This window comes from Fusarium fujikuroi, chromosome FFUJ_chr05 (assembly GCF_900079805.1).
Source record: "Fusarium fujikuroi IMI 58289 draft genome, chromosome FFUJ_chr05".
NCBI lineage: Eukaryota > Fungi > Ascomycota > Sordariomycetes > Hypocreales > Nectriaceae > Fusarium > Fusarium fujikuroi.
In genome coordinates, this window is record NC_036626.1 from 403,691 (window position 1) to 430,258 (window position 26,568).

General features: G+C 49.0%; 8 protein-coding genes; 4 read left to right on the plus strand and 4 right to left on the minus strand.

The window, feature by feature from the left end:
• Nucleotides 1-1,240: 1,240 nt before the first annotated feature.
• On the minus strand, nt 1,241-2,774 carry FFUJ_06863 (uncharacterized protein; the record flags this gene model as incomplete). XM_023577052.1 has 2 exons in its annotated part: nt 1,241-1,390; nt 1,437-2,774. 2 exons carry the CDS (start codon nt 2,772-2,774, stop codon nt 1,241-1,243), a joined length of 1,488 nt encoding a protein of 495 aa, XP_023430180.1.
• Nucleotides 2,775-3,196: 422 nt separating this feature from the next.
• FFUJ_06864 (related to HXT3-Low-affinity hexose facilitator) lies at nt 3,197-5,044 on the plus strand (the record flags this gene model as incomplete). XM_023577053.1 has 7 exons in its annotated part: nt 3,197-3,337; nt 3,396-3,453; nt 3,502-3,910; nt 3,971-4,158; nt 4,204-4,669; nt 4,713-4,754; nt 4,807-5,044. The coding sequence occupies 7 exons, from the start codon at nt 3,197-3,199 to the stop codon at nt 5,042-5,044; spliced, it is 1,542 nt and encodes a 513-aa protein (XP_023430181.1).
• A 974-nt stretch (nt 5,045-6,018) lies between these two features.
• FFUJ_06865 (uncharacterized protein) lies at nt 6,019-6,324 on the plus strand (the record flags this gene model as incomplete). XM_023577054.1 has 2 exons in its annotated part: nt 6,019-6,056; nt 6,108-6,324. 2 exons carry the CDS (start codon nt 6,019-6,021, stop codon nt 6,322-6,324), a joined length of 255 nt encoding a protein of 84 aa, XP_023430182.1.
• A 3,391-nt stretch (nt 6,325-9,715) lies between these two features.
• On the minus strand, nt 9,716-11,239 carry FFUJ_06866 (related to fumarate reductase flavoprotein subunit precursor; the record flags this gene model as incomplete). The annotated part of the gene is made up of 1 exon (XM_023577055.1): nt 9,716-11,239. The coding sequence occupies one exon, from the start codon at nt 11,237-11,239 to the stop codon at nt 9,716-9,718; it is 1,524 nt and encodes a 507-aa protein (XP_023430183.1).
• A 1,032-nt stretch (nt 11,240-12,271) lies between these two features.
• On the minus strand, nt 12,272-15,669 carry FFUJ_06867 (uncharacterized protein; the record flags this gene model as incomplete). XM_023577056.1 has 6 exons in its annotated part: nt 12,272-12,661; nt 12,792-12,837; nt 12,895-13,428; nt 14,074-15,098; nt 15,153-15,198; nt 15,245-15,669. 6 exons carry the CDS (start codon nt 15,667-15,669, stop codon nt 12,272-12,274), a joined length of 2,466 nt encoding a protein of 821 aa, XP_023430184.1.
• Nucleotides 15,670-16,841: 1,172 nt separating this feature from the next.
• FFUJ_06868 (uncharacterized protein) lies at nt 16,842-21,418 on the plus strand (the record flags this gene model as incomplete). XM_023577057.1 has 3 exons in its annotated part: nt 16,842-18,492; nt 18,539-19,530; nt 19,592-21,418. 3 exons carry the CDS (start codon nt 16,842-16,844, stop codon nt 21,416-21,418), a joined length of 4,470 nt encoding a protein of 1,489 aa, XP_023430185.1.
• A 472-nt stretch (nt 21,419-21,890) lies between these two features.
• On the plus strand, nt 21,891-22,694 carry FFUJ_06869 (uncharacterized protein; the record flags this gene model as incomplete). Its single annotated transcript, XM_023577058.1, has 1 exon — nt 21,891-22,694. One exon carries the CDS (start codon nt 21,891-21,893, stop codon nt 22,692-22,694), a length of 804 nt encoding a protein of 267 aa, XP_023430186.1.
• Nucleotides 22,695-22,877: 183 nt separating this feature from the next.
• FFUJ_06870 (related to phosphoribosyl-5-aminoimidazole carboxylase) lies at nt 22,878-24,758 on the minus strand (the record flags this gene model as incomplete). XM_023577059.1 has 3 exons in its annotated part: nt 22,878-23,081; nt 23,130-23,817; nt 23,866-24,758. 3 exons carry the CDS (start codon nt 24,756-24,758, stop codon nt 22,878-22,880), a joined length of 1,785 nt encoding a protein of 594 aa, XP_023430187.1.
• Between the last annotated feature and the right edge of the window lie 1,810 nt (nt 24,759-26,568).

The following is a 26,568-nucleotide window of genomic DNA, read 5'->3' on the forward strand; positions in this document are numbered from 1 at the left end:
GTGGCTTTGACTACAAAAGCTGCCAAGTTACAGGGATGGCGGCATTCTGGTCTTGGGGAAATTTTAGGGCTGCCAGAGTGGGAACCCTTTTCAAGCCAGACGATTCAGGTTAGTGACCTCGCTATACGACATTGTCGGGGCAGGGGTTGGGTTTTTGACTGCATGAGTTAGTGGGATATGCAACGGGATTATCCGTACTCGTTTTTCGTTATCTGATCGCTTACCTTTTTGGAAGATTTCTGAGAAGGTCTAGATGCTTAGAATGACATGGGGTTTCCTTGCTGAGTTGTCAAGACACCTTGTGTAACAACGCTGTTTAATTGCTTACACGTGAAGAGATTGTGGTGGTGTAGAGAATTGCAACTGGGGCCCCGCATCCGTGGCATTCCTCGCCTCCACCCGCTGAGTCAATGTACCAGCCGAGTGCAGTCGACAGTTCGCAACGGGCGTAACAAACGATGTCAATTCTCCAAGTTGATATCCACGCCACCTGGCTGCGTTATTGAAAACTTCATTTCGCAAGGACCTCGCCTGATGTGACGAGAAGTAGTGTGCATCACGTGCTGGCGTGTATGGACTCCCGAGCGAGGAATGTCTGCTCCGGCATCGTGCCCCCTGTCCACATCATCAAACCCACCAATAGATCCATGTCACGACTCAAGACCAGACGACGTCTGCTTTTCAGCCGCCCCACTGTGTCGCGGTCTTGCGCCGTATCCCGACGCTCTGTGGCCGTCGGACTAAGCCTGTAAATCCCGACGGTGAGCCTGCTGCGGCGGTCTTGGAGCGATTCCCGACACTTGTCAGCCGTCGGGTTATACAAGCGAATCCCGACGACGACCCCACACACAAGATAACGCTTGCGGACTAGTCAAGTTCTAGCCCCCGGGAATTACCTGTGAGTTATGGGGACGTCGACACAAGAAACTAGGTGCTCTAGGGTGCGCAAATTCACGATGCGTAGGTTAGCGTATGGATTAGAGAACTCAGTAGTTTCTACCGTATGCTATCAGTGGGACTTTGTGATGCGGCCCGAAAAGATAAATATGCCGCCTTTATCGCTTTATATCATGGTCAGACGTCCCGCCGTCTCGCGTCTTGCATTCCTCCTCTCGGCGACCTCCTAGCTCGACCGACCCAACGAAACGATGCGAAGAATATACAACGAAAGAAATCCCATAACCCGCCTCCATGTACGCCGTATTAGTGCAAATATTCATTCTGGAATCTAAACGCTATGTTAAACCGCACCAGGCGATAGATCCCCTTCAGGCTCATCCAGCGGCAAGTGGTGTTCCACCAAAAACCTCACCATCCACTTGTCAAACTTGTAGGTTTGCATCGCGGCAGGCCTCGTACAAGTCTTTTGGAACAATTCGAGTCGTTTTACCTGCACTCGTCAGAATTTAACCACTAACACCAGTTTCTCTACTGACCGAGTTCTGAATCGAAGGCCAGTATTTTTGCAGCGCATAGATGGTCTCGTAATTGGACTCCAGCTTGGCTCGGATATCAGCCGTGTCATCCTGCTGCCCGAAAATGAGCGTGTGCAGGAGTACCGCTGAGGAGGCAACTGTCATGTAGCCCACACCTCCAAAGACCATCGCGCAGTTCGGAACTTGGCGGGACAGTTTAACCAGCTCGCTAATCGACCTTGCGTGATACTTGCAGAGCTCGGCGTACTCTATCGTCTTGGGGGTCTGCGCCCGGTTGAGGTCCAGGAACCGGAACAGTAGGAGCACGAAATGTTGGTGGTAGCCTGTATGTATGGCGAGGAACGGCCCCCCAAGTTTCTTAGCACTGTGTGCACGAAGGTTCTCCTCTGTCGCCTTCTTCTCCTCGGGGAGACCCGCTTCCCAGAGTTGTAGGCCTTCTGCTAGATCTGCGACGCGCTGCATCACGTAATCTTCGGAGATGCCCTCCTGATTCCACTGCTTATTTAAGTCCCGGATGGGCCCGAGCTGTTTTGCAAGCATGATGTTGTATGCCCAGAGCCCAAGGGTACGAGGGCGGGTAGGCGATCTCTCACCACTACCTTGGTCAACATCCAGGTGGTGAAAGTAGTCTTCATCCATTGGTAGGGGAGTCTCCTGACTAAAGTCTGGCATCGCGCGACGGAGGTTGCGGCCGACTGAACTCCAACGGTCAGCCATGAATAGTGTCCACCATACCCTGCATTTTGTTTCACGTAGAATCTCAGAGTCCTCCAGGTCCGGACGATCCAAGCCAAGAATCTCAGCCATACGAATGCCAAGGGTAACAAACAGAGCCTCAGATTCTGGATTCTTCGACGAAGATGACAAATTTGCGAGCAGCACGCAGGTCTGGATATTCTCCAGACAAATGTTCTCCATATCCAGCTTCAGTAAGTATTTAGACTTTTCCATAAAAGCAGGTCCAAGGGATGCTATCTCAGGTTTATCATGGAATCGGCAGCCAAACGCCAGTATCGCGGAGAGCAAGGCATCTCCCAACGTATCCTCCCTCACTGCAGTCCGCAACGTGGGAAGATGGAAGAGCGTATGAGGCCTGTCAAGTATATAGTAAATATACTTCTCCACAAGTTCTTCAATGAGGTCATGCGAGAGACAAGCCCTTGGATCTAGATCCTCGACCGAGAAACGCTGTGGCTGGGGAGAGACAGGTCGTGGCTGGACGAGCGAACACTGATGATTCTGCTTCTTGGCACAGGCATCACAGGGACCTTCAGGCTTCGTCCGGAAGCACTTTTTGCGCCGCCTTCTGCACCTGGTGCACGCCGTAGGGAGTTTCATGGTGCTGCTGCTTTCGATTGGACCTGTGATGAGGTGAAATCACGGGGAAAAAAAGAGGGGAAAGGCTGTTGTGGCATGCCCAGTTACTTAATCCGCTGACTAACGGTATATCACATTCGGATGCATGAGAACTAGTTCGGAAATAGCAGTTAGTGAGACTGTCTAACCTTGTCGGTGCAGATGCAGGGTCTGAAATGCATGGTCAGAGCAACGGCATAGGGCGGCCGCTGCTAAACCCTTCTTGTCCAGCTCGGGACTCTACGTACCGACCTGCCAGACAATGACCTTCTAGACCCTGCCCTGATTGTGGATCCCCGTCCCCGGAATATCTATAGATAAATTGCCAAACCTCATTTAACCGACGACTTGACTCCTCTCAACTCACTGTTCTTCACAGTAACTCAGGCATCTATTTGCCCATCATGCTCTTCAACTCGAAGAAAGCGAACCTCTGGTTCTCTTGCCTCATTCCTTGCACCTGCATGGCTGTCAATGGATATGACTCCTCTACGTTCAACGCTGCGCAAGGCTCAGTTCATTTCATGAACTACTTTAACAACCCCGTATGATCCTTTCCTACCAACTCCATAGATGTATCGTATCTAAATATCCAATCCCCAGTCTCCATCCACTATCGGCTCAGTCAACACCGCCATGGCCGTAAGCAGCATCATTACAGGTAATCGCCCTCACTCTGTGTCATCGGCTTGATGCTTATAACCTCCAGGCGTTTTCCTGTCTGCTCTGGTCTCCGACCGATTCGGTCGCAAATGGAGTATGTGGGCGGGCGCGGTACTCGTCATCATCTCAACGTTTATTTCGACATTTACACCTCCCGTTATCGGTGGTTACATCGCTGGTCGTACCATCACCGGTTTCGGCCAGGGACTGATGCTACCGGCTGGACCGGTCTTTATCAACGAAATAGCACCAGCCAAACTGCGTGGCACTATCATGAGTTTCTGGCAGCTCAATTTCGCTATAGGATCTTTTCTTGCGTATTGGATCAACTACGCATGTTCCAAAAACGCCGAGAGACTCGGGGAATGGGACTGGAGGATCGTCATGTTCCTTCAAATCTTCTTTCCTATCATCATCATTGCGGGGCTTTTATTCTGCCCTGAGACTCCAAGATGGTATGCCGTTACTCCATTGAGACAGAAACTATTTTGAATGCGATGCTCATCAAGCTGCAGGTATGTCCAGAACGACAGATTTGAAGAAGCCTACAATACTCTCTTGCAAATTCGCGACGACCCAGAACTCATTGCTCAAGAGATGCAAGATATCCGACAGGCTATTGCGTTTGAAAAGAAAGAAACAAACAGCACTTGGACCCGGTACAAGTTGCTGTGGACAGATAAGTCTGTGAGAAAGCGCATTCGTAGGTGCTATTTCCTTGTCCATGCTCAATATCTGACTTCGCCAGTGCTCGCGGCTACTATGAATATCGGACAACAACTCACCGGAAACAACTCTCTCGCAACATATTCCACCATCATTTACAAAAAGGTCTTTACTTCGAACAGCCAGATCCAGCTCATCAACGCTTTGGCTGGAACCTTTAACATCCTCTTTACTCTGAATGCTACTTGGATGACCGACCTCGTGGGCCGAAGACCTCTCCTCCTCGTTGGCGTTGCGGGCCTAGCAGTCTGCATGTTTGCAGCCGCAGCCGTGGTCACCGAGACGCCGACGCTAGAGGATGGATCCAAGTCCCCCAGTGTAGGCATCGCAACTGTATTCTTGATGTTCCTCTTTGCATTCTTCTTTAAGCCTTCGTGGGGCGCGACAGTTTGGATCTGGACTTCAGAGATCTTCTCCATGAACATTCGTGCGCAGGCGGTTGCTATGACCACTCAGTGCCAGTCTATCGCCAGCATCATTCTCCGCAAGTATCCCATTCTCGTTTTCCCTAAATTTATGACTAACAAAAAGTGTAGAACAAATCTTTCCCATATTTCTTTCTGCTAAAGGATTGTAAGTTACCCCCAGTCTATCTAGTATCTAAATGTAGTAACTCTTTTCGCAGCTACGCTATGTATATGTTTGGTGGTATTAATATCCTGCTCTTTGCATTTGTGTGGTTCTGCATTCCTGAAACTAAGGGCGTGCCCTTGGAGCATATGGATGTACTGTTTGGTGGCGCCGATCATGCAGTGGTGGGAGCCGCAATCATCAGCGAGAAGACTGTCCATGATGAGATGGCTTCAGTGCATGCCGCAAAGACCCCAACGGTCCATCAGGCTAATTACGACAGCGCTGTTTGAGCGAATGAAGGCTATGAGATTGAGGCTTAGAGTAGTGAAGGCTGCGTAGGGTCTCTTTATGTTATCAAACGAATAAAATGAAAATGGGAAAAAGAATCAAGCCTATATACATCAATCAAGATTGCGAGGGTTGAAGAAAACTCAGGAGCATATCCATTTTTTGACTCAGGTCACCGATATTTGCCTTGACCTCTGCAATTTCCCCCCTCATTTCCATCAGTTGGGAAGTGGTGCGACCAGTTACCATAGTGGTGGGCAGGACGCCGTGACTGGTCCCGTCAGGTACCCTATCCTCGTTTGAAGTACAGCAAGGTGCCAGACCTTGGACCCCATACTCAGCGTCAGTACCTTTCTGGCTACATTTGGGTGCTTATCTCGTCGCAAGTGTGAATTTTATGTTGCTCCGCCGTCGGTATTCTCGAGACACTGCTCATTGCAGTGGAGGCTTCAAGCTTCTGCCGTCGCATCCATTGCCAGCACCTCTTGATAGGTGCTCCACCTCAACTCCATCTGATTCACGTACTTGTTCATGTTACTCTGTATTTATCCACCTGAACAGCAGGTAGCGGCACTTTCTCCCTCTTGAATCAAGCCGCGGATTTTAAGTGGTGGCTCGAAACATCCTTGTAGGAAAATAAAGAAAATCGCTCACCGATATTGCCATACAGGGCTCCAAGCGTGGTAGGGCAAGTAGCTGAGCTCTAGCTTTTTTGATGAGGCTAGGTGCTGAACCGGAGCACTGCATCAATCTTGGTCGGATGGCAAGAAAGGTTTCTCGACCCAAATTTAATTGTATTGAGCAGACGGAAATACGTCAACCAGCGACGGAGCGATTGACTTTGCACCCGTCAACTGCTGGCCTAAATTTGATTCACCTACAGCAGCTGTACTTTCAGCGCCCTTGGTATCAGGGTGGGAACAGAAAGTATACGAGGATCGGTGACTGGCCAGTGTCCTCCCCGAAGACTCCAAAAATGGCTCGCTATCGGCGCGTATTCATGTCTGACATTATGTCAGTTTTCTCTCGATTCGCTTAACCGATGGCTTGTTGACTTGCTCATAGGCATTTCTCTTCGCAACAACATCCTCGTTCTCACAAGTGTGGCGGGGGCTTTCAGGTACAAGCATCTATCTCTTATTCAGTCAAAGCGCCAACTCTAGGCTACGAAATTGGCGCAGAGACTCAGGTCTCAAAGGTAGGCGCAAGCATAATCGCTGGTCCTTTCTGTAGTGGCCACTTCCCGGACCATTCAGGTCTACTTTACGGTGACGTCTCATAAACAGCTTTTTGCTGCAGTATAGTCATATACAATCACAATGACTAAAGTGTATATACTTACAATAGAATAGAAGCTTGAGGTTACCCGAACGATTGAACATGTCACACGCCTTCGAATTGAACAACAGCCATCCTGGCAGCCTCCACACTCTCTGCATCTACGGCACTCCCCTTTTGTTTTAAAAACGATGTAAGTGTAACGCCAGACAACAAGTTACGTATTGCGCGGGTATATAGGTATATTGACAGGTGTTTCACGATTGACTAAAGCTAAGGATAATGCGATAGTACATCCTTCAGGGATAAGAAGGTAATGCCATTACAGTTGGAAGTCGGCGCAATTGTGTGTGTAAATCATCGTTTAGTGGATTTCACCATCAAATGTTGGTAACTAGGAAGTAGACACAGCCCTCGAGGTGACCACTGCTGTTGACACCCACCAGCACCCTTTGATCGCGCTTACTCGACTGCCACATAGGAGAGAAATGACTTTTAAGGCTGAACAAGAGTACCGCCCTATAGTTCTATCCGCCTATGAACGTTAGGCGAGGTTGCAATCCTATCCCCAATCCCTTCACATCAAGTAGTTATCATGGCTTTGTTCACCCACGACGGATGTAGATACTGCCGTCACTGTTTGTCGCCGAAGCCAGTCAACAGGCCGTCACATAAACTCCTGACCGATGCAAGACTTGCCTCTTGATGTACACGCAGAAGTCTTTATCGTTAGTCAAATAGTGGCTTCCCTACTGCATCTTAGCTTCTGAGATCTTTTTTGTGGGTTCTAGAGCTTACTCTGCTGTTGATGCTATGCCTCAGATTAGGTATCGGTCTTTGACTCCGAAGGAGTAGTGCGAAAAGAGCGCGTTTTTGTCTTATTTTACTTCTTGTGATTTGCGATTATGTCTGGCAGCAGGATGGATAAATTCGGACGTTTGTGGATGAATGGGTTATCAAGTCTACGATGAATGTTGTTAATTCGATCTTTTTATACTTGTCGAAATTGCAGCGCACACAAGAGCTTTGGCTCTGGCAAACCGTGATCTCAACCAAGGATCAACAATAAACAGACGAGTGTTGTGGTTTGCCTGTCTGAGCTCGGTCTGGCGAGACCCACCGTGGCTCCGGTTGCTTGTAGTCTACATACGTTAGATTTCCTCGATAACTATAGGGAGTCGTCTCATCGATTAGCCTATATCTAATGTATTTGAAACTCCTGTGCCGTCAGCTATCATACATCTTAGCTTGGTAGGGCAAGCGCGCGTTCTTCAAGACAATTCCGTGCGGAGAAGTCAGGCGGCTGTTGTCCGAAGGCCAATGAGTTTTCAGGGAACGATCTGGCCATCCTTCACTGCATTTTTGCGCGGTTGATTGCGGGGTAGGCCTACCCGGTGCAATGCAGTGTTAAACAGTCCCATTGCCGACAGAGTCATGGCTTCTTTGTACGCCAGTAGAGGGTCCATACTGCGAGGTCGTGGTGGAGGTCGACGATCGACTTCTGAGGTTTTTAGGCTGGCCCACAGTATCTACTCTTTATTAGGCATCAATATTAGACCTGCTCGCTACTGCGTTGGAGTGGGACGTGGCCAAACGCAATGGTACTCTTTCTGATCGGCTTGACGCATCATCAAACTGCAGCCTCAGTTACGGCCCGGGCGATCCTGAACATCCATCGACGCGTTGCTCAAATGAGTGGAATTCCCGATTGAATTGCTACTCGACACGCATCCATCATATGCCATTTGATTTAACACCGGTTGAAGCTACAAGCCTCAGGGTATCGTTAAGCCAGTAGTTGAACTTTGCGTTGATGAAAGGTGTGTTCAATCATGCAATGAAAATATGCGTGTGCCCCGACGTGCCAAGACGCCCCCGTACTGCCGACCCGCGTTAGTGCTCTTTTGAGGCCTTCTTCTGTTGCATTTCATGGAAATTAAACGAATCAAGCCTTGGTCGGCCTCGCGCAGGGTAGATCCCCACGCCTCGTCAAGCGACTTACTTCCACGAACCAATAAATTGCAACCCTTCTTGTGCTCGTGATGCAGTAAAGAAAGGGTCCTCGTTCCCAATTTCACCCTCAACCAATAACTTTCTGGTGGATGAGGCTCTTGCAGTCCGGCTTCAACCCCCTTAATCGCTATTGCGGATCTTTATAACAATCGAGGTTCGCTCTTTTTTAACTCCTTCCATGAACTACTCTCATCTAGGTCTCATTGTACCAAGATACTGAGTGTCCCTTCTCACGTTTATACATGATGACAGACACAGCAAGCAAGCCGCGGCTCGTCTCTATCTCTCTCAACCACCAACCATAGTTTGATCAGCTCTATGAACCACTTTGACCGAAATACAGTCAAAGACGAATTTTTTGCGAGCTGAGAATGCTAACTTGGCTATACGCCAGCTTTCAGAACAGCCAAGCCTGGCGGCTGTTCTTATAACCGATAAGTCATTAACCGTTAATCGAAATAACTATATTTAGAAGGCAATGCATTAATATATCCGTAACAGTAAGAGGGCAGTAATTATAGGCAATTTCTTCCTTTATTAAGCCACTAAGCATTAAACCTTTCTTTATGCAAGCCGGTCTAAGATAGGAGGTTGGCACATATAACAGGACGACAGTTATATTAAACTACATTGCAATAAAGAGTGATTTAGCTGTAACGATGCTTCCGCGATATAGCCAAAAAGCTTAATTCGTTAAGAATGTTGCGCCTGGAGATGCGTGGTATATGATAGATGGAGAATCTGTTATTGAGTCGTTCACTTTCCCTCCTGCAAACGCGAATATCTTTGGAGAAAGCCCGGTCGCATTCGCTTCCGTTAGGAAAGGGAAGCTTGGGTATGTCGATGATGTGAATGGAGAATAAGATTCAAATGTTGCTGTTCTCGCGATGTGTGGACTACTTTAGTGTCCAGCATTGAATAAGTTAATGCTGGGGACTAACACGCGGAGCCTGTGCAAATAGAGGCAAGTAATTATACAGGCTTCTACAAGTAGAGACATACTTGCCTCTCTACTTATAGAGGTGATTACATGATTACTTTCCCTCTACTTGTAGAGATGCAGTAGCGGAAGTGTAATCAATATCAACACTTGTCAACCTTGGCTATGTCACGGCGCTCGCGACGACTCTGCTAAACGGTACTGGCAGACTAGAGCTGGGGTATCTCTTTTCCTGCAAAAAGGCCCGGCGCCTAGCGGCTAGGTCTTTGACGCCTCTCCACGGGCACAGACCAGTGTGTATTGCTATCAAAGTATTATCTCTTATTTCTCATAACTTAAAAACTACCACTGTAAAATAACATGAGCAGAATAGCTTAGATAGCCAATACCTAACCCTTCAACCCTACTAACCCTACTAACCCAACGGTACACTTCTCTCTGTCTAATGGGAGCTTATGGCATGGAGGCCAGCAATACGTCCAAAGACGAGTGCCCGCATAACGGCCACTGCATTTGGAGCCTTCTCGTAGAAATGGCCAGTAATCTCACCTGCAGCATATAGATTAGGAATGATGCCTCTCTGGCCAAGAACGCGCGCTTCCACATCAGTCGCAATGCCGCCGAAAGTGTAGACAATGGCCGCGGCTAAGGGGAATGCGGTATACGGCGGAGCGTCGAGCGGCCTAGCCCAGTTCGATTTCGATGGTTGCAAGCCTGAGGTAGTGGCGAGATTATCAAGCCGGCCCGCCGTAAAGCCAGACATGTTTGCGTTACAGGCTGCATTGTAGTTTGAGATTGTGTTCAGAAGCGCTTGTTCCGGCATCCCCATCTGTGCCGCCAGACCAGAAATCGTGTCCGCTGTCACCGGCGGCATATCGGAGCGGATAGCTGCCTCATGGTCCTCCAATTGAAAAAATCTGGAATCACAAATTGCCCAGGCTAAGCGGCCCGGTGTGTCAAAATGTATGGTTCTGGAAAGATGCTCCCACGTGTCATGCACGAGTCCAGCACCTTCATCTACGAACCGCTCTCCGTCCTGATTCACCACAACCCCGTACGGGTAATTGAGGACCAGTGGCGCTGGCTGACTGCTCCGTGGGTCGATTATTTCGCTGTGCATTCCGTTCCAATCGCCAGAGGCCTTGGCTCCGTTGGCCAGCGCCATCTGGATGCCGTCGCCGGCGTTCCAGGCCGTCCCAGGTGATATCGGTCTCAACGTCTCCGCACCAGGACCAAGATGAGTACGCAGCATGTCTGGACTGCCTTGAAACCCACCACTGGCGAGCACAACAGACCGGGCAATGATTCGTCGCCCATCAGCTGCCTCAATCATGGCCTGTCCTCCGTCAAGATGAAGTCGCTGGGCACGGCAATTATACACCAGTTGGACACCCTTCGATTTGGCTGATTGCTTGAGGGCTTCGACAATGGCAGCACCTTTGCCAATAGGCTGGATCCTGTTAGGCCAAGATTTCAAGAAATAGTCCATGGCGTGAAACTGCACCCCCTGCTTTTCGAGCCATTGGAGGGCTTCAGGGGCCTGGCTAGCCAGCCTTTCGAAATACGCGCGGTCGCCACCACTTCCGCTTACAGCCATCATGTCGTCCACGAAGCCTGGTAATACCTCATTGACAGATGGCATTCGCATGTTGGCAGGGCTCCAGCGTGAGTTTCCACCGCTCGCATGCTCTGGTGCATGCTCTAGCACGGCTATCTGCGCCGAGGGCGAGAATTCTGCAGCTGATACTGCAGCGGCGAGGCCGGCAATGCCATGACCAACTACGACAAGGTCGTACATGCTGATATACTCGAGTCTGAAAATCTTAGAGGACTCGGCTTCAGGGTGTTGGTGGTCTATGTCTCTTGGAACACTTCTTGGTCGCGGTATTATTAGAAAATTGAGGCTCTTACATATAAGCTTCAGATGCTCGCGGACTCCTGCAGGGGTGAGTGCGCGTGACCACATTGCGATGACTCAATCTTCCTGAAGTAGAGTAGCCGCTGCAGCAAAAAGAGATGCGTCAGAAATTATTGTGGAGCGGACGGTCCTTTTGTAGCGGCGGCGTAACGTGATTGATAAGCGAATATCCCAGACAAGCCAATGTCCCACGAATCGACTCTTCCATATTATCATTATTTGATCAATTAATCTACAACAACTAAGTATGGCAGTTCCAAATAATGAGGCTAGTATGAATCCAGCACTTCAAGCCCTCCCAAAAGACCCAGAGCTAAGCGTATGACGTACAGCACAGATCTACCAGGTGTATAGAAAGAAGCTACGCCGCCATCAGCAGAGTATACAGCCTTGAAGCGACATCATAGGGTAAGACGTCATCAATGTGCGGGCCCCTCCTCTTTTGCTCACTGTGCGCCCGCAAGGAGGTAACGTGCAAGGCGCGCGATGTAAGCCATCAGCTGTAGGGTCTATCAACTTAAGATAACACTCTTATTAAAGTCAGTCCAGGCAGTAGACCAGCTACCTGATATAATTACCTAAGATAGGCTTATAAAGCCTATCTGATGATAATTACATCTAACGCATAAAGAGAACTCTAAATACATTCCCTAAGGGATAAAATGGCTGCCCCAGTCCCCCATCGTAGCCCTCCAACTCAACATCATCAGAAACACTCCCGCAAGGAGGCAATAATAATAGCGATGTGTGGTCTAAGTTAGATGCCAAATTCAAATACGGGCCTAAGTACCCTAAACTCCAGAGAATATATGATAATACTAACTATTCATATAGGAATAATAAGAGATATATTATATAAATATCTGTTGAAACGTAGGTTGCATGTTCTTTGTATTGTTGTTCTACTTGGCTGGGCCTTCTGAGACCTTGGGGCCCTAGAGAATTTTCTTGCTTAAGTAATACGCATTGCGTTCAAAATCAAAACGAATTGCTGAAGTGGGTTCCGCGCCTCGAATTCAGTTGAGTCCAAGAGCCATTTACCACTGTTTCTAAACTCAGAGCCCAGCTTTTCTTGCTTGTCTAGATGTTGCTTATCGATGTCGACGTCATAGAGAAGCCATGCCTTGATTCTGTTGATTTGAGTGCTGGTCTCGATTGCTCAGCTTTTCCAAGATCTGATCTCCCCTTCTTGAGTGAGGCGGATATTCCAAGTGAGACAACGAATGCTTGGCACTCCTCATCTGCTTTGGTGAGATTTGTAAGAGTTGACTTCCAATCGTCCAAGGTCGCAACACCCCTCAGCATGCGCTTCAAAGTTGACTTGGCAAAGTAGCATGCGGCCTTGATGTAGAACAACGTGATCTTGCTATACATGGCTACAAGGATCTTCTCAAAGTCCTCATGCTTACCATGCTTGCCATAAATGTAATCTTCCTCTACGATTTTGTATCGAGCAACTAGCTCCGTTGCCTTGCTCACTCCATCAATGGCAAGTTATCGTTCATCCGTGTCATTGGCGATGATCTATAGTGACCCTATGTTAGCCTATTTCCCATCCTCAATGTTATGGTATTAAACCCACCGGTAAGAGAACACATACGCCAGCCCATGCTAGACCGGCGTAAGGGTTCAGAGCGGCAGTCTGGCTTGCAAACCCAGAAATCTTCTGCGCTATCACCACGATCCGGGTCACTTCCTCTCACACCTTGAAAACATGGCCAGGCCACTTCAGTACCCATTCCTTCTGCTGCATCTCGTCGAGTTTTATCTTTACAATGGCCTTCATTTTCGCGTCATCCCCCACCACGCGCCGGGCTGATGGTAATAGGTGAATGCCCGAATCGGATAGCTCAGAGCTCGAGGAATCTCCGATGTCTGCTTCGGCAGATGAACTATCCTTGATGAAGCCTACATCATCGCCCTGGTTCTGTATAGTGTTGCTGCTAGCTATTCCGCCGTCTGTCCCCGCCGCGCGCTCCAGGAGGACATCGTATGCGTCCAGGATTTTCTTTAGTTGTTCGTCTTTATCTGCAAGAATTTCCTCATATACCTTTATCCAGAAGCTGAATATTTTCAATTTCGTTGAGACATCTTGCGAGTCCGAATTTGCAGGCGCTGAGGCCTGTGCCTGACCGGCTGTTGGGTTCGTGGTTTCGTCGACCAGATCGGATCCGTGGTTTCGGAAGCGGAGTCCTTGTCTCCCGGAGTACGGCGTTCTCGGCTGCGCCAAAGCTTGTCTCTCAGTCGAGGCATTGTAACGGTTGAAAGTCAAAATACCACGTCAGGACGCGTTGTCGGTTGACTGATGGAAGTATTATATCCAAATCTCACGAGAAACACTTCGTTGATGACGCCAAAAACGTTCTGACACATAGATTGGTGCCTTCGGCTCAAACTACCTGCAGGAGGATATCACACACTTACCGCCTGGCCCCTTGGGTCCCTAACTGCCCTTTCTTGACATTCCTAACAATAGTCTGCTTGATTGTAACATACAGTATAGTGATAATGAATAAAGCAGGATATAGGTGGCGCAGAATTAGGCACGGACATGTCCAATATCTGCATCAATAACTTATTAAGAAGAAAGCTTAACACTATGAGGTTGATTTGAAGTGCAATCCATAAATAATAGATAGTCTTCTTAAGGCAATAGCCTATTCTTGGGCTTAAACTGCATCTGTCAGATCATGGGCCGCCAAGACGTCGACGCCGGGGCTGCAACACATGGGGCATCAGTGTGGCTTAACATAATCCCAGCCTCGTAATTTTCCAAAGTCTTGCGAGTACCATTATGGCTGTCCATGATATTGATATTTCACCATTGACACTCTTTTCCGTCAGTACACCAGCTTCACCCTCGGCGTGACCCTTCCTCCAACCTGAAGACCCCTGGCTCTGGGTGTTCCTCATCATACTTCCAGAGCAACACCTGAGCCTCTTTATTCTCCCCGCAATCTAATTCGATAATGTACGATATCCAGGGCTTAGTTGGATATCGTCCTTGCTTCGCAGTCTCATTGTGTGACACATTCCATGTCCATAAATGATGATGATAGTGCCTGAGCTCATAAGTCTCGTTCAAAATTCCTTGAAACGTCATGGAGAGACGGCCATTCAAGATTTTTACGTCTATGCGGAAATTTTGAAGGGCGTTCCAGTAGCGACCTGTATATGCCTCGAGGTTCATATGTCTCGTGCCTCTTTCTCGTCTCGTTTCAAGTTCGTCATCGATCTTCTCTGGCAGAGATAGCGCCGCCCTCACAGCCACAGTAGCAAGATGCAGAAAGCCGATTCTCTCAGTACTGCCTGACAGCGTATGCATGATTATTTGAGGAATCCAATCGCATGCATCGCCCAGGCCCGACGAGTTCTGCATTGCGATGATGGCCGTCTCGGTTTCTGGTAAGAGGTAAGCAGCTGTGTTGAATCCTTGAATGCTTCCTCCATGATACAGAGTGAGCTGACTTGGAGCTCCTTGCCCAATTACTGGCATTAAGGGAATAAGCAGATAGTTGTAATTGAGAGTGCCTAATGGGCATGGGAGCTGTGCACGCCCCCAGCCCAGTGCATAAGACTGCTCGCCCAAAGAGATGACGCCAAGCTGATTGTGAGGTCGGAGAATTGTAGTCAGCTGCTTGAATGGCGAGTTCGGGGTTGAGGTCGTGTTGTTGTTGAACTGATGATTGACTGCTTTCATAAAGCTGCAGTAGTATTTGGCCAAGTCATTTGTGCAGCTCCGAATGGCCCCACCAGCACCCATGATGGTTTCGTGGGATATGGTAGGAATTGGAACTTCATAAGAAGAGGCATCTTCCAGGGCGTAATAGGCCTTTGCTGCGTTGGAATTCCCAGCAAGGTCCTCCACCGACGTTCGATGCATCCCCATCGGCTCCCATACCTTTTCCTTGAAAACTTTTTCGAGACTCTTCCGCTCAACCATCTCGATGATTCAGCCAACCACGTCGTAGGCGTAGTTATTGTAGAGAAAGTCATTCCTGAAGTCTCTGATGACAGGTTGAGCCGAACGCCCAGGTCCGTATACCCTCTGACTTTGGGAGCAGGATATTCCCAGCCCGAGAAATCCAGATGGCGTCGCTACGCGCCACTCCAGTGCGATGGGATAAGAGATCAGCGATAGTGATCTGCGAGCCGCGGCCCTCGAATGCATCTTGGAGCTCGGGCAATACTGAGGCGACGCGAGTCGACCACCCGAGCTTCCCTTCCTCAACCAATATTCCCACGAGGACTGCCACGATTCCTTTAGTCACAGAGCCGATGAAGTACGTTGTATCGCCATCCGGGGTGTTCTGAACTTCAACGTCTCGAAAACCGAGATGCTTGGCATAGGCTTCTTCTCCGCCCGAAACAACGGATAACGAAAGTCCAGTCGCGCCACTGACCTTGCAGATGTAGTCCATCTGAGGCTCTAGAAAGACGATAGCATCGTGTATGTTAGTACGGGAGTAGCTCACCATGGTGAGGTCTTGAGAAATCAATGATGTTGTCGTAGTGGAATGAGTATGAAAGCGAGTAATCCAGCGAATGATGCTCCTTTTCAGCAATTCACTCTATGGACTTGATGAGGGGAACTTGTTTGTTGTTTGTTCCTGTTTGCTTTGTTCTCTTGCGCCACTGAAAGTTTAAGAAACAAATTCGGCAAATACTGTGGCTTTTGCCGTCCGCAAACCTGCAATCCGAGATCGAAATGGTAAGCCTTCGGCTTCAATTGATCTGCAATGTACTGCATCTTAGCTGCCCTTAAAGGAAATGGCCATGGCAAGTTCGAACGTTAGATTGGCTAATCAACGGGAAATTCCGCTCAGCTGAGAGCATCATCACATAGCCATCTCCCAAGAAACGAGATGACTCGTGTGACACGCCGGAGTTCTGGCCGGGTCTGATGACAAAGTTACTGGTAGTGCTTGCCAGTATACTAAAGGTTTAGGCACCAGGCTTGTTTGCTGCAAGTAAGCTGACGACTTTGTAGCTCAACTCAAACAAAGTGTCCTTATATGCAGGTAAAAGACCGACATTTCCTCTGGCGGTCACACCACTTCGGCTGATGTAGGTGGCATAAGACAATGTGGTTTCCTTACAACCTCTACACAACGTTTATTTGATGTAATTTGCCGTACCTGATTTCGTTGGAGGAGGGTTTCGGGTGGCTACGGAGAGAAGGGACTGACCATGCATCGATAAATCGAAGGGATTATTTGATTATGACTGGATTATTGCAGGCCATACCTTATGGTGTTATTTAAGGGCACTATAGAATTAATAATGTCCCCGCAAAGGTTTCCGAAAACTGCATCAATTTTCGATCTGGTTGATCGATGATAACATGGAAGCTAATAAATAAGCTAAGCCTTGGTATGGGCTGTTAATTGCTGACTGCATACAAAACCCGCTGACGGTGCATTCAGCTGCTCCAGTGTTGGGCCAATAACGTCACGGACTTAAGTTATAGTGAGGCACGAGAGCATCAATCCTTGCAAGGCAACAAATAAACCCCTCGTATTTATTGTTCAACCCCAGAGCCATTTGCAATTTCTCTTTTCGCCCTCAAGCATGCTCTCTTTCACATCTCCCTTCTGTCATTTCTAGCCCTGCAATATTTTTGTGCCTAGTGGCAGTCGCGTACCGCATCATGGTAGCAAAAAAGGCACGCACGGAGCTGGAGAAGCAGCTAAAGAACGATGATCGAGATGTTGCCGACCTATGGAAGGAAGCTCTCAAGAGCTATGAGAGCATTGTCGGTTTCGGTCTGCAGCGCAAATTCGACAATGTCCAGTCCATGCTTGACTACGGAACTGATCAGATGAACAACTTTCACAAGTTCAGGCACGACAAGGGCAAGGTCGATAGACTGAGGACCTTGTTCTCTTCCAATCTAGATCTCGTTGAACAAGGCGCCAACCAGATTATTGCCGCCGCAGCACCGGCTTTTCCACCAGCCGCTGCCATTGGAACCGCTTTGACCTACATGCTTCAAGCTTGTCGGTCTGTTTCTGCCGACTACGATATTGTGATTGTCTTCTTTGAGGACATGAACAGCTTCTTAGGTCGGATTACAATTCTGGAGAAGAGATTGCCGCAAGACAAGGCTTATCAGAACTGCCTGATGGAGGTGTTCACCTCACTTCTGACCATGTGCGGTTTTGCGCACAAGTACATCGAGCTCGGTCGCTTCAAGAAATGGATCTCAAATCTGTTCAAAGGTGACGACGGAGAGCTTGGTGGTGCGAGAGCGAATATGAACAAGAACCTGGATCACTTGCAGCAAGCGACCGAATTTGCCATCCTGGGCAACACAGAAGAGACTCTTGCAATGGCATCACAGCTTGATGAAAACCAGAAGTCTCACGCCGAGATGCTCGAGCGAGTCGGTCATACCATCGACACCATTCATGAGAACACGGAGAACATTCGCGGAGACATTGCCAAGATCCTCAAGCTGTTCGGCGGACAGAAGAAGGAAAAGACTATGGAGAAGCCGCAAGCGAATAAACCGACTTCTTCCAACAGTATTCGCAACGCTATGCCCATAGTTCTTAATGACGATCACGAGTATCACGCCCTGAAGGAGACTCTTCTCCCAGACTCATGCAGCTGGCTCTTCTCCGAACCTGAGTGGGAAGAATGGCTGAAGCTCCCAGATGGCACACGGCCCATCCTTGCAGTGACATCAGAGCCCGGTACGGGTAAAAGTCACATGGCCGCTGCGCTACACGACAAGCTCGCCCAAAGGGCTAGCGAAGATGAGACGGGCCATACTTGCGTAGCGCACTTTTACTTCCGTGAACAAGAAGACGCATTTGCTTTTCTCCTTTGCGGTGTCATCACGGTCATCAATCGCATCGCGGAGACAAACTACGCAGCTTGTGAGAAGCTGAATGCACAGATAGCTCGAGACGACCTTGACATCGATACAAAACTGTGGCAGAACCTCTTTGAACACCTACTGGGCGCCGTTTTTGCGCCGGATTCCAAGTTCAACCTCTTTATTGTTTTGGATGGACTTGATGAGCTTCGTGACTGGGCCAACTTCAAGCTGTTTCTGACCGACTACTTTAACGAGAAGGGATTGAAAATCTCTCTGGTTGTTACTTCGAGGCCTGGGAAATTAGATGATCTCCCAGAAGGTACAAAGATAACTCGGATTGAGGCCACTAAGAAGAAACAGACCCAGGATCTCAGGGCTTTGATCTGGAGTGAGATTAACTCTCTTAACAACCTGAGACGTTTCAGTCGTTATGTCCAGCAAAGAATCGCCGATACTATTGAAGAAGTATCACCAAGTCAGTGAAATCTCTAACTCATTTGAACCATTGCTAACACTGATAGATATGCTGTACGCTCAGCACCTACTCGGCCGTTTTGATGGTCTGGGCCGTGAAGGGGCCGTTCTCCGCGCCCTCAGTCAAGACAAGCCCAAAAACCTCCACGAAATCTACGAAATTCTCCTCGCAGAATCTCAGCGCCGTATGCCACCCAAACACCAAGAGGTCGCTGCATCGTTGCTGCACTGGGTCGCTTTCGCGAGAAGGCTCTTGACCTTGTCTGAGATCCAGTCTCTCGTCAAGTATCTCGCACAGGACAGCAAATTTGACATCGAAGAGATACGCGAGCTTTTCGACAAGTTCCTGAGAGTCGGCGGCCCCGGTTACGATACAGAGGTCCTGGCGAGACTACAGGCTAGTCAGGCGACAGCAGTCCAAGACCTGAAGCAGGATGATGACGATAAACATGATAGTATCTATGATGATGGCCCACTGCCCGTCACTTTCAAGGAGCGTTCCATGAGACACTATTTCACCAATAGTTCTCACGGCGCTTCTGATTTTAGATGGGGCCCTTCGGAAGCCAATCGGAAAATGCTAGTCACCAGCGCAGAGCTGCTACGACAGCCTCGCAAGAGCATAAGCGAGAGACTCCTCAAATACTCGGCACTGCACTTTCTCGGGCATTTTATATCTATAACGATAGACCAGCACACATCAGAGGAACAGATAGAGGTCCTTGAAGTCTTTGCCGAGGCAATGTCTGACAAGACCGGGCTGGCGGAGATGATGGCCAAGAGCGGGATCATATATGGAAAACCTGGGGCTGGAGCCTTAACTAACACCAAGGTTTCTGAATGGGCAGGTCTCCTTGAGAAGCCAGAAGTTAAGGAAAGGTTGAGTGATTTCGCTATTCAGTGGTGGAAACCCCTTGGGTCAGCGCCAGCGACTTGTCGCATCGATATAGCAAAGGGCTATCTCCGTCAGCTGTACGGCGCGGAGAATGCCAAAGACGCTTTTGATTCGTGGCAGAAACTTCACGGCATCTTGCAGGTGGTAAGGATATTTACAATCGGCCTTTGTTTGGCGACTATGCTAACGCGCTGCCTGTTTCTAGTCTGAGCTAACCAAGTTGGTGATGGACCAAGCTGTCATTAACTTCCCGGATCGTTTCGACGGCGAAAAGGGCTTCAGTAAGGACAGTGCAGAGTTTGACGAAACTGCAGCCAGCCTTGGAATCTTGAACCTCTTTGGTGATGAGATCAAGCCTGGCGCAGCAGCCCATCGCGCAGTTGCAGAAGTCCTCGATCAGTATGATCTGTTAGACCCAGCCGAAAAGACATGCCGCGCTGCGCTTGAGCTCTGCAAGCCCAGTGATGATGAGTTTTACAGAACCTCGTGCGTACTATCCAGCCTGCTCCTCCAGCAGAAGAAGAAACAAGAAGCCGTTGAAGTGGCCAGCACTGCAGTCGACAAGTTGTCCACGAACCATATTCCCCCCGCGCTGAAACGGACGGTTTATACGACATGTGCTAGGACGCAAACCAAGCTTCGTCAATACGACGCTGCTCTTGACTCATTCTCCAAGGCAAAGGCTAGTGATGCTGACGGAATTACACCGGGACAAGATCTCGTGGACGAGCTCAGGGTCGTGGAGAGAAGGAAGGACAAGTCCCAATATATCCAGATGTTAAAGGAGTGGAGTCTTGTTGAGAGAATCACATGGATCGCTTCAGAGTATGCAGAGGAAGGGGAAGAAAGACAAGCGATCTTCGCCGACATCGCCTCAGAGACCGGCGAGCAAGACTTCATCGTTAAGTTCCATGAAGAGGCCGTCGCCTTCCTGGACAACCTCGACGCTGCTCTTCCGCTTCGACTCGACCTCGCCGTGATATACTTCGAGGTATGTCGCGAGCCTGAGAAGGCACTCAAACTACTGGATCAAGTATTCGACACACGCGCAACAGGCCTCAGGTTTCCGATTCTTGGTGGAACTGCACTTTTGATGATGCTCCGCGCCGTTGATTACATGACTAATGTTCAGCTCGAGCTCTTCCGCAAGTCTCGCGATCCAGTCTACAAAGCTGAGCGGTTGTCCGCACTCGCTGGTCTTATGCAACGACCGTTTGCTTCAGACGTTCCCAGAACATCTGCATCCTGGACCAGCTTTCACCGTGTTGGACTAGCGTACATGTATCTTGTAATGGGCCCACTTGAAAAGTTCCAGCAAGCCATCCAGTCTCTGCTGCACGACTGCTTCGCGGGTCTCAACGATTCCGTTGGGTGGAACGATGCGCCTTATCTGTGGATGCTAGCGCAGTCATTATCCTTAATGAGCAAAGCGCTGAGGAATGATGATGAGCTTCACAGATATGCTCGTATTGTTGCTTCGGCTGTGTTTTCGAGACTGGGCAATACTGATAAATCTGAGGACGAGGTGTCAGCAGAAGAAGAGGCTAAAGACCAAGGGGAGATCCCGGCAGCCGAAGAGAACGATGATGCTGAGCAGCCTCACATCGATGTTGACACCAGCGATGATGAGGAGGACATAGCTGAGCCACCTACAGACGAGGGAGACTTGGTAGACCCGGAAGACGGGTACTACACCTGCGGTGGCTTCTGCAACCCAGCGCGCAAATTCAAATGGTGGGCCGGTCGCTCAGCATACCTATATATAACATTCGCGTCAGGCATGATCTGCGAGGAATGCCAGGCTGAGTATGACGCTATTGAACGTGGTGAGAAGAAGTTTAAGGGCAGATACTTTTATGGCCTCGGTCAGGATAAGCTGAAGCTTCCTGTCGAGGGCTGGCGAGGTGTGAAGAATGGCGTCATGAGGATCGAGGGACAGGAGGATGTTGCTGTGGATGACTTCTTTAAGAAATTGGAGACTGAGGTTGTGAAAAATGCTTGGGATAGGATTTGGGCTGGTGATGGATTTTGAGGACTTTGGTGAATTTGGTTTCACAGGTCTGACGGTTATTTTCGAGTCTTGTACAGCCTTAATTCTCGCAGTGTCCTATACATATGCAATTGGTCCCTCGACTTACCCTCAAACGACTATGATCCGATTCGCGAAGGACCGTATCTATCAAATTCTTTTGAGGTTGTAAATAAACCCTTGCGTGCAGGGTAGTTGACATGATCCCGTAAGCTCGGTAAAGAAGTGGGTACAAATGCCTGCCAATTTCCATTAGCTTGTTTATGCACTGTCAACTATTGGCACTAATCTCTATAACTCGTCAACCTAAACCAATAGTCTATTCTCTAGACCGTTTAATGATCATCTCAGGAGGACTTTTCAAGTTAAATATCTGATCATGACTGTTTTTATTTAGTTCATCCACTTCCTTTCTCTTTTTCTTCCCTTAGTCACGGTCTTTGTTTTTACCCTTACAGTCGTTACCTGTATCATCATGCGAGTTGCTCTTCAGCTGCTGGCTATTTGCCAACTTGTCTGTGCATCACCATGCAAGCCTTCTTCTTCCTCTGCTTCAGTCGCTTTATCTACGACTTCCACTGAAGCCTCGTCTACTGCCGTTGTTTCATCTTCAACTATCGCCGATGAAACTGAGACGTCTACCACTTTCTTCACTGAATCGACGGCCGTGTCCGAGACTGAGACAGCTACTAGCGAGACAGGGACTGAGACAGCTTCTGGCTCTACCACTATCCTGATCACCACTTCAAGTGCTGAACCAACTACACTCGCGACATCCACTGCGGAACCTACAACCACCACAACAGCTGCCGCAGAACCAACCAACGTCATCACAAACCCTGGGTTCGACTCAGGTAGCACCGCCCCCTGGTACACACTCGGAGGCCGCGGCACGCTCTCCTTCACGGACGAAGATACACACTCCGGCGAATTCTCTGGCCACTTCTATACAGCTGGTTACATCAGCCCTGTCGTCCTGGGCATCGACCATCCTGTTGACGCATCCCTGATCAAGGCTGACACTGAGTACCATTATTCTATCTGGATCAAGACAAGCACGGCTGTTAACTGCCAGTCACGAAAGATTACCTGTGGTGCCGGGGGCGGGTACATCTCGGGCTCCGACTGGGCTGGGCCGTATAATGAATGGACGGAGTTTACTATGAGCTGTACTTGGAGTCAAATGTTTTTGGACATGGTGCCGAGTATTCAGATTCGGGCGGAGTGTCAGAATTTGGAGTTTTATGTTGATGATGCGGTTCTTATCGAGGCGAACTAGAGAAGAGAAGGCGTGCGCGGATGAAAAAATAAGAGCTCGCAGATATTCTAAGTCCTGGCTTTCTTATCCCTGTCTCTGTTATATTTCACCCCTTCCCATCAAAGCTGTGCATAAATGCTGGTATTATAGAACCTTAGTTGACCTTTCATTTCTTATCTATAGAATTTATCATATAATCGCTTTTCATTTCTTCATTTGAGCCAAGTACGACTCGACATCAGACTCCCTCAATCGAGTAGCCTTACCATTCACCTGCTCACCAATGTCAACTTGGTAAGCCCTCATCTTCTCAAGGTACTCTGGGACGAAAGCACCCAGAATTCTGATGGCCAGCAAAGCGGCGTTGGTGGAGTTGTTGATGCCGACGGTGGCGGTAGGAACACCGCGCTGTATCGAGTCAGTCGGTGTACACTGGTGGATGAGGATATTACTTACGGGCATCTGGACAATGCTCAGAAGAGAGTCCATGCCGTCCAAGTGGGTGGCCTTGACGGGAACGCCAATGACGGGAAGAGGTGTGTAGGCTGAGACCATGCCGGGGAGATGGGCAGCTCCTCCTGCAGCGGCAATGATAACCTTGATGCCACGATCAGCAGCGGCAGTAGCCACATCACCCATCTTGACAGGTGTTCGGTGAGCAGATGTAATGTCAACCTCCCAAGGAACACCAAATTGAGTAAGAATATCAAGACCAGCCTTGAGAACAGGGAGATCAGAGTCAGAGCCCATGGTAACCAGAACCAGGGGATCCCTAGTAGACTTGGCAACAGCCCGTTCAGGTCGAAGACTCTTGCTCTTAGCTTGAATGCGCTCCTCTCGCATATCAGCTGCCAACTTGACAAGCGGCTGAGCATACTCCTCGAGCTCCTTAATGCTGGCGGTCAACCCGGTAAGGGTGATGTGACCAATCTTGCGGCCGGGCTTGGACTGCTTGCCGTAGAGATGGGGGTACACGCCGATGTTGCTGTCGAACATGGACTTGGCCTTTTGCACGAGAGGGATGTGGGATTCTGGTTCGGCGCCTCCGAGGATGTTGATCATGATGCTGGACGCGACATGGGGCTCGAGCTTTTCGGGGAGGGGCTCGTCAAGAATTGATGTGAGCTGCGCCTTGTACTGTGACCTAAGGAATTCTCAGCATGAAATGAGTGGAACAGTCTTGGAGACATACATGTAAGGAACGGCCTCGATGGTGAGATGGCCAGAGTTGTGAGGGCGCGGCGCAATCTCATTGACAAGGATGTCATTCTTCTCCGTGACAAACATCTCAACAGCAAAAACACCTCGTCCCCAGAGCTTCTCAACAACACTGACAGCAACTTCCTGAGCGCGCTTGGATACCTCATCTGGTGTATCGCGAGGAGGCATGTAGACACGCGAGCAAACATTGTCCTCATGAACAGTTTCGACACAAGGGTACGGAACAAGACGCTTTGTTCGACCCTCAGTGTCTTCTGTGCGGATAACAATGACCGAGAGCTCGCGCTGGAAGGGAACATACTTCTCAGCGTAGCACTGAAGCTTTCCAAATTCGTTCACAGCAGTCTCAATATCCTCATCATTAGCGATCTTGATGTTTCCACGTCCATCGTACGAATCCTTTCGCGACTTGAGCATATAAGGAAATCCGAACTTAGCCGCAACATCCTTCAGCGCCCTACGCATCTCCTCCGCACCCTCAGCCTGGATAGCGACCTGCTCAGCGATAGGAATACCCTGCTTGCCCAGATAATCCTTCTGCTCAAACTTATCCTGAATCAGGCGCAGGGTCTTCCACGAAGGGTAAACAACGACTTTTCCCTCGGTGGCCAGCTCCTCCAGGACAGCAGTCTCGATGTGCTCCGTCTCAACGCTGAGGACGCTGCAGCTGCTGGCGAGCTCTCTGATCTTCTGGGCGTCTTTGAAGGACCCATCGACGTGGTATTTGCTGCGGCTGACTTGCTTGGCGGGTGCGTCTTGGGCGTCGAGGATGGCGATTTCGACTTCAAGAGGGGATGCGGCTTCGCAGAGCATGCGGCCGAGTTGGCCGCCGCCGAGAAGACCAAGGGCAGGTTTTCCACTCATTTTTGCTGCGTGGGATGTGAGATATGCGCGTTGCAGTGAGTGAGTGAATGAGTGGGTTTGTGCGATGAGGTCAACGGAAAAATTTAGATCGGAGCTCGAGATGTGGGGCTCCGAGTGTGCTATGGATGACTCATCAGCCGTGTCTGTCAAACTCTGCCAGATAAATTTTACAGATCAGATAAGATCATGGAAAAAGGACGCCCGAAAAGGGTCAACTTTTATGTGGCCAGTGTCATTTTTTATTTATTTATAGTAGTTGGTCCCCCGTTGCTCAATGTTTCAGCCCCGGCATTTGGACCCCGGATGCCGTCTTGGTTCGGAAACGGAACGGGGCACGGCTCCGACCTTGTCGGGTCGACCTCCGATATCGTCAACCCCGCTTATCGCAACTTCATGGCGGGGTACTCAATGGTGTTGCTCCATAAACAAGACGGCCCAATTAGAGACTTGGTCCCAATGTGAAAGTCAATTTACTTTGACAATTTTTTCCCTTTCACTGCTTTCCATCAGTTACTACAAGTATCCACACACTGACTCTATTCCCAAGTGACCATAACAAATTTGTTTTTGTGTGTTTCGGACATAAAAATGCGGTCGAGTTTCCTTGTTTAGACAGACTTGCAATTCTTAAATGACTATTCAATTTTTTCAAATGGTCCGGTAATAGTTTTATTGCGAGCTGACACGATAAAGTAACCGTCTCTTGCAAGTACCTGTTCAGCCATTCTCTCAAAAGAACATGCAGCTAGGCGTTGAGCAATACAGGGTAGCAAGAGAAGAATTAACAATTGGTAGCTCAAAGGTCGCGTCATATAGAAGTCCTTGCATTTTATCATAGACCTCCAATTTTCAATTCCTCAAGTTGCCATAAGAATACTTGTTACTAGACTTCCTTTCAGCGCCTTTAATCATGGTTATCCTTGTCATATCACTGCGAGTCTATCTCCAGATATGCGCCTTAATAGCCAATGCTTAGGTGATGGATTAAAGCAAGAACATCGACGGGATTCTAACAACTCCAAACTGGCCTGAGTGAAGCTGGCTGTCACCTCACTCTCCCAAAAGACCAGCCTGATAGGTTGTATAAGTGCCTAGTTCCCGTAGTATATATGTAAGGTAAGGCGTCAATCTACTATTGGAGCAACCTCTCCCATCTACACAGCCGTCTTATCCTACCTAGTTAGAAATCTGTGTGGTGCATTTTGGCTAGCGGGAGAGGGCTGCACGAGTTGATTCGTAGTATCGTTATCATCTCACGCTGAAGAGGTTGATGAACGACCCGCGCCTCTAGAAAATTCCGTCTTCCTGGGCCAACCACGCCGTCTACGTGAGACATTATCTTGCATTATCGGTAATAAAATAGGTGCCAGAACATTAGTGTCCACGAGATGTGACATCTGGCTGGGCTTGTAGTGTCCATGAACTTTCTTTTCAAAAAAAGAGCATGGCATCCCCACCCCGTGCTGGCGGCCGATTGAACACTTGGCAGCTTCCCTCCCTGTTACCTCGGACTTGGGGTCACTGAGAATGATGATACTCTTTGGCGATTGCTATTTCTGATTTGTCAACGAGGATAAAGCCTATTGCGAAGTGTGTATATGATGAGCTTTTATGACAGCTATGGGGTTTAGAATAATTACTACCCCGCCAGATGGTGTTGTAAAGAGAGTGGAGTAACTTAGTAGTATGTCCATGTGCCTCTTAATAATGTGAAGGTCATGCGTTGTTCCAAATCGTGTTTACGGAAAATATCTCAAAGCAAGTATTTCTCAGTCAACTGCCGGTAATGTAAGGGCGGCCGCAGTGGCCT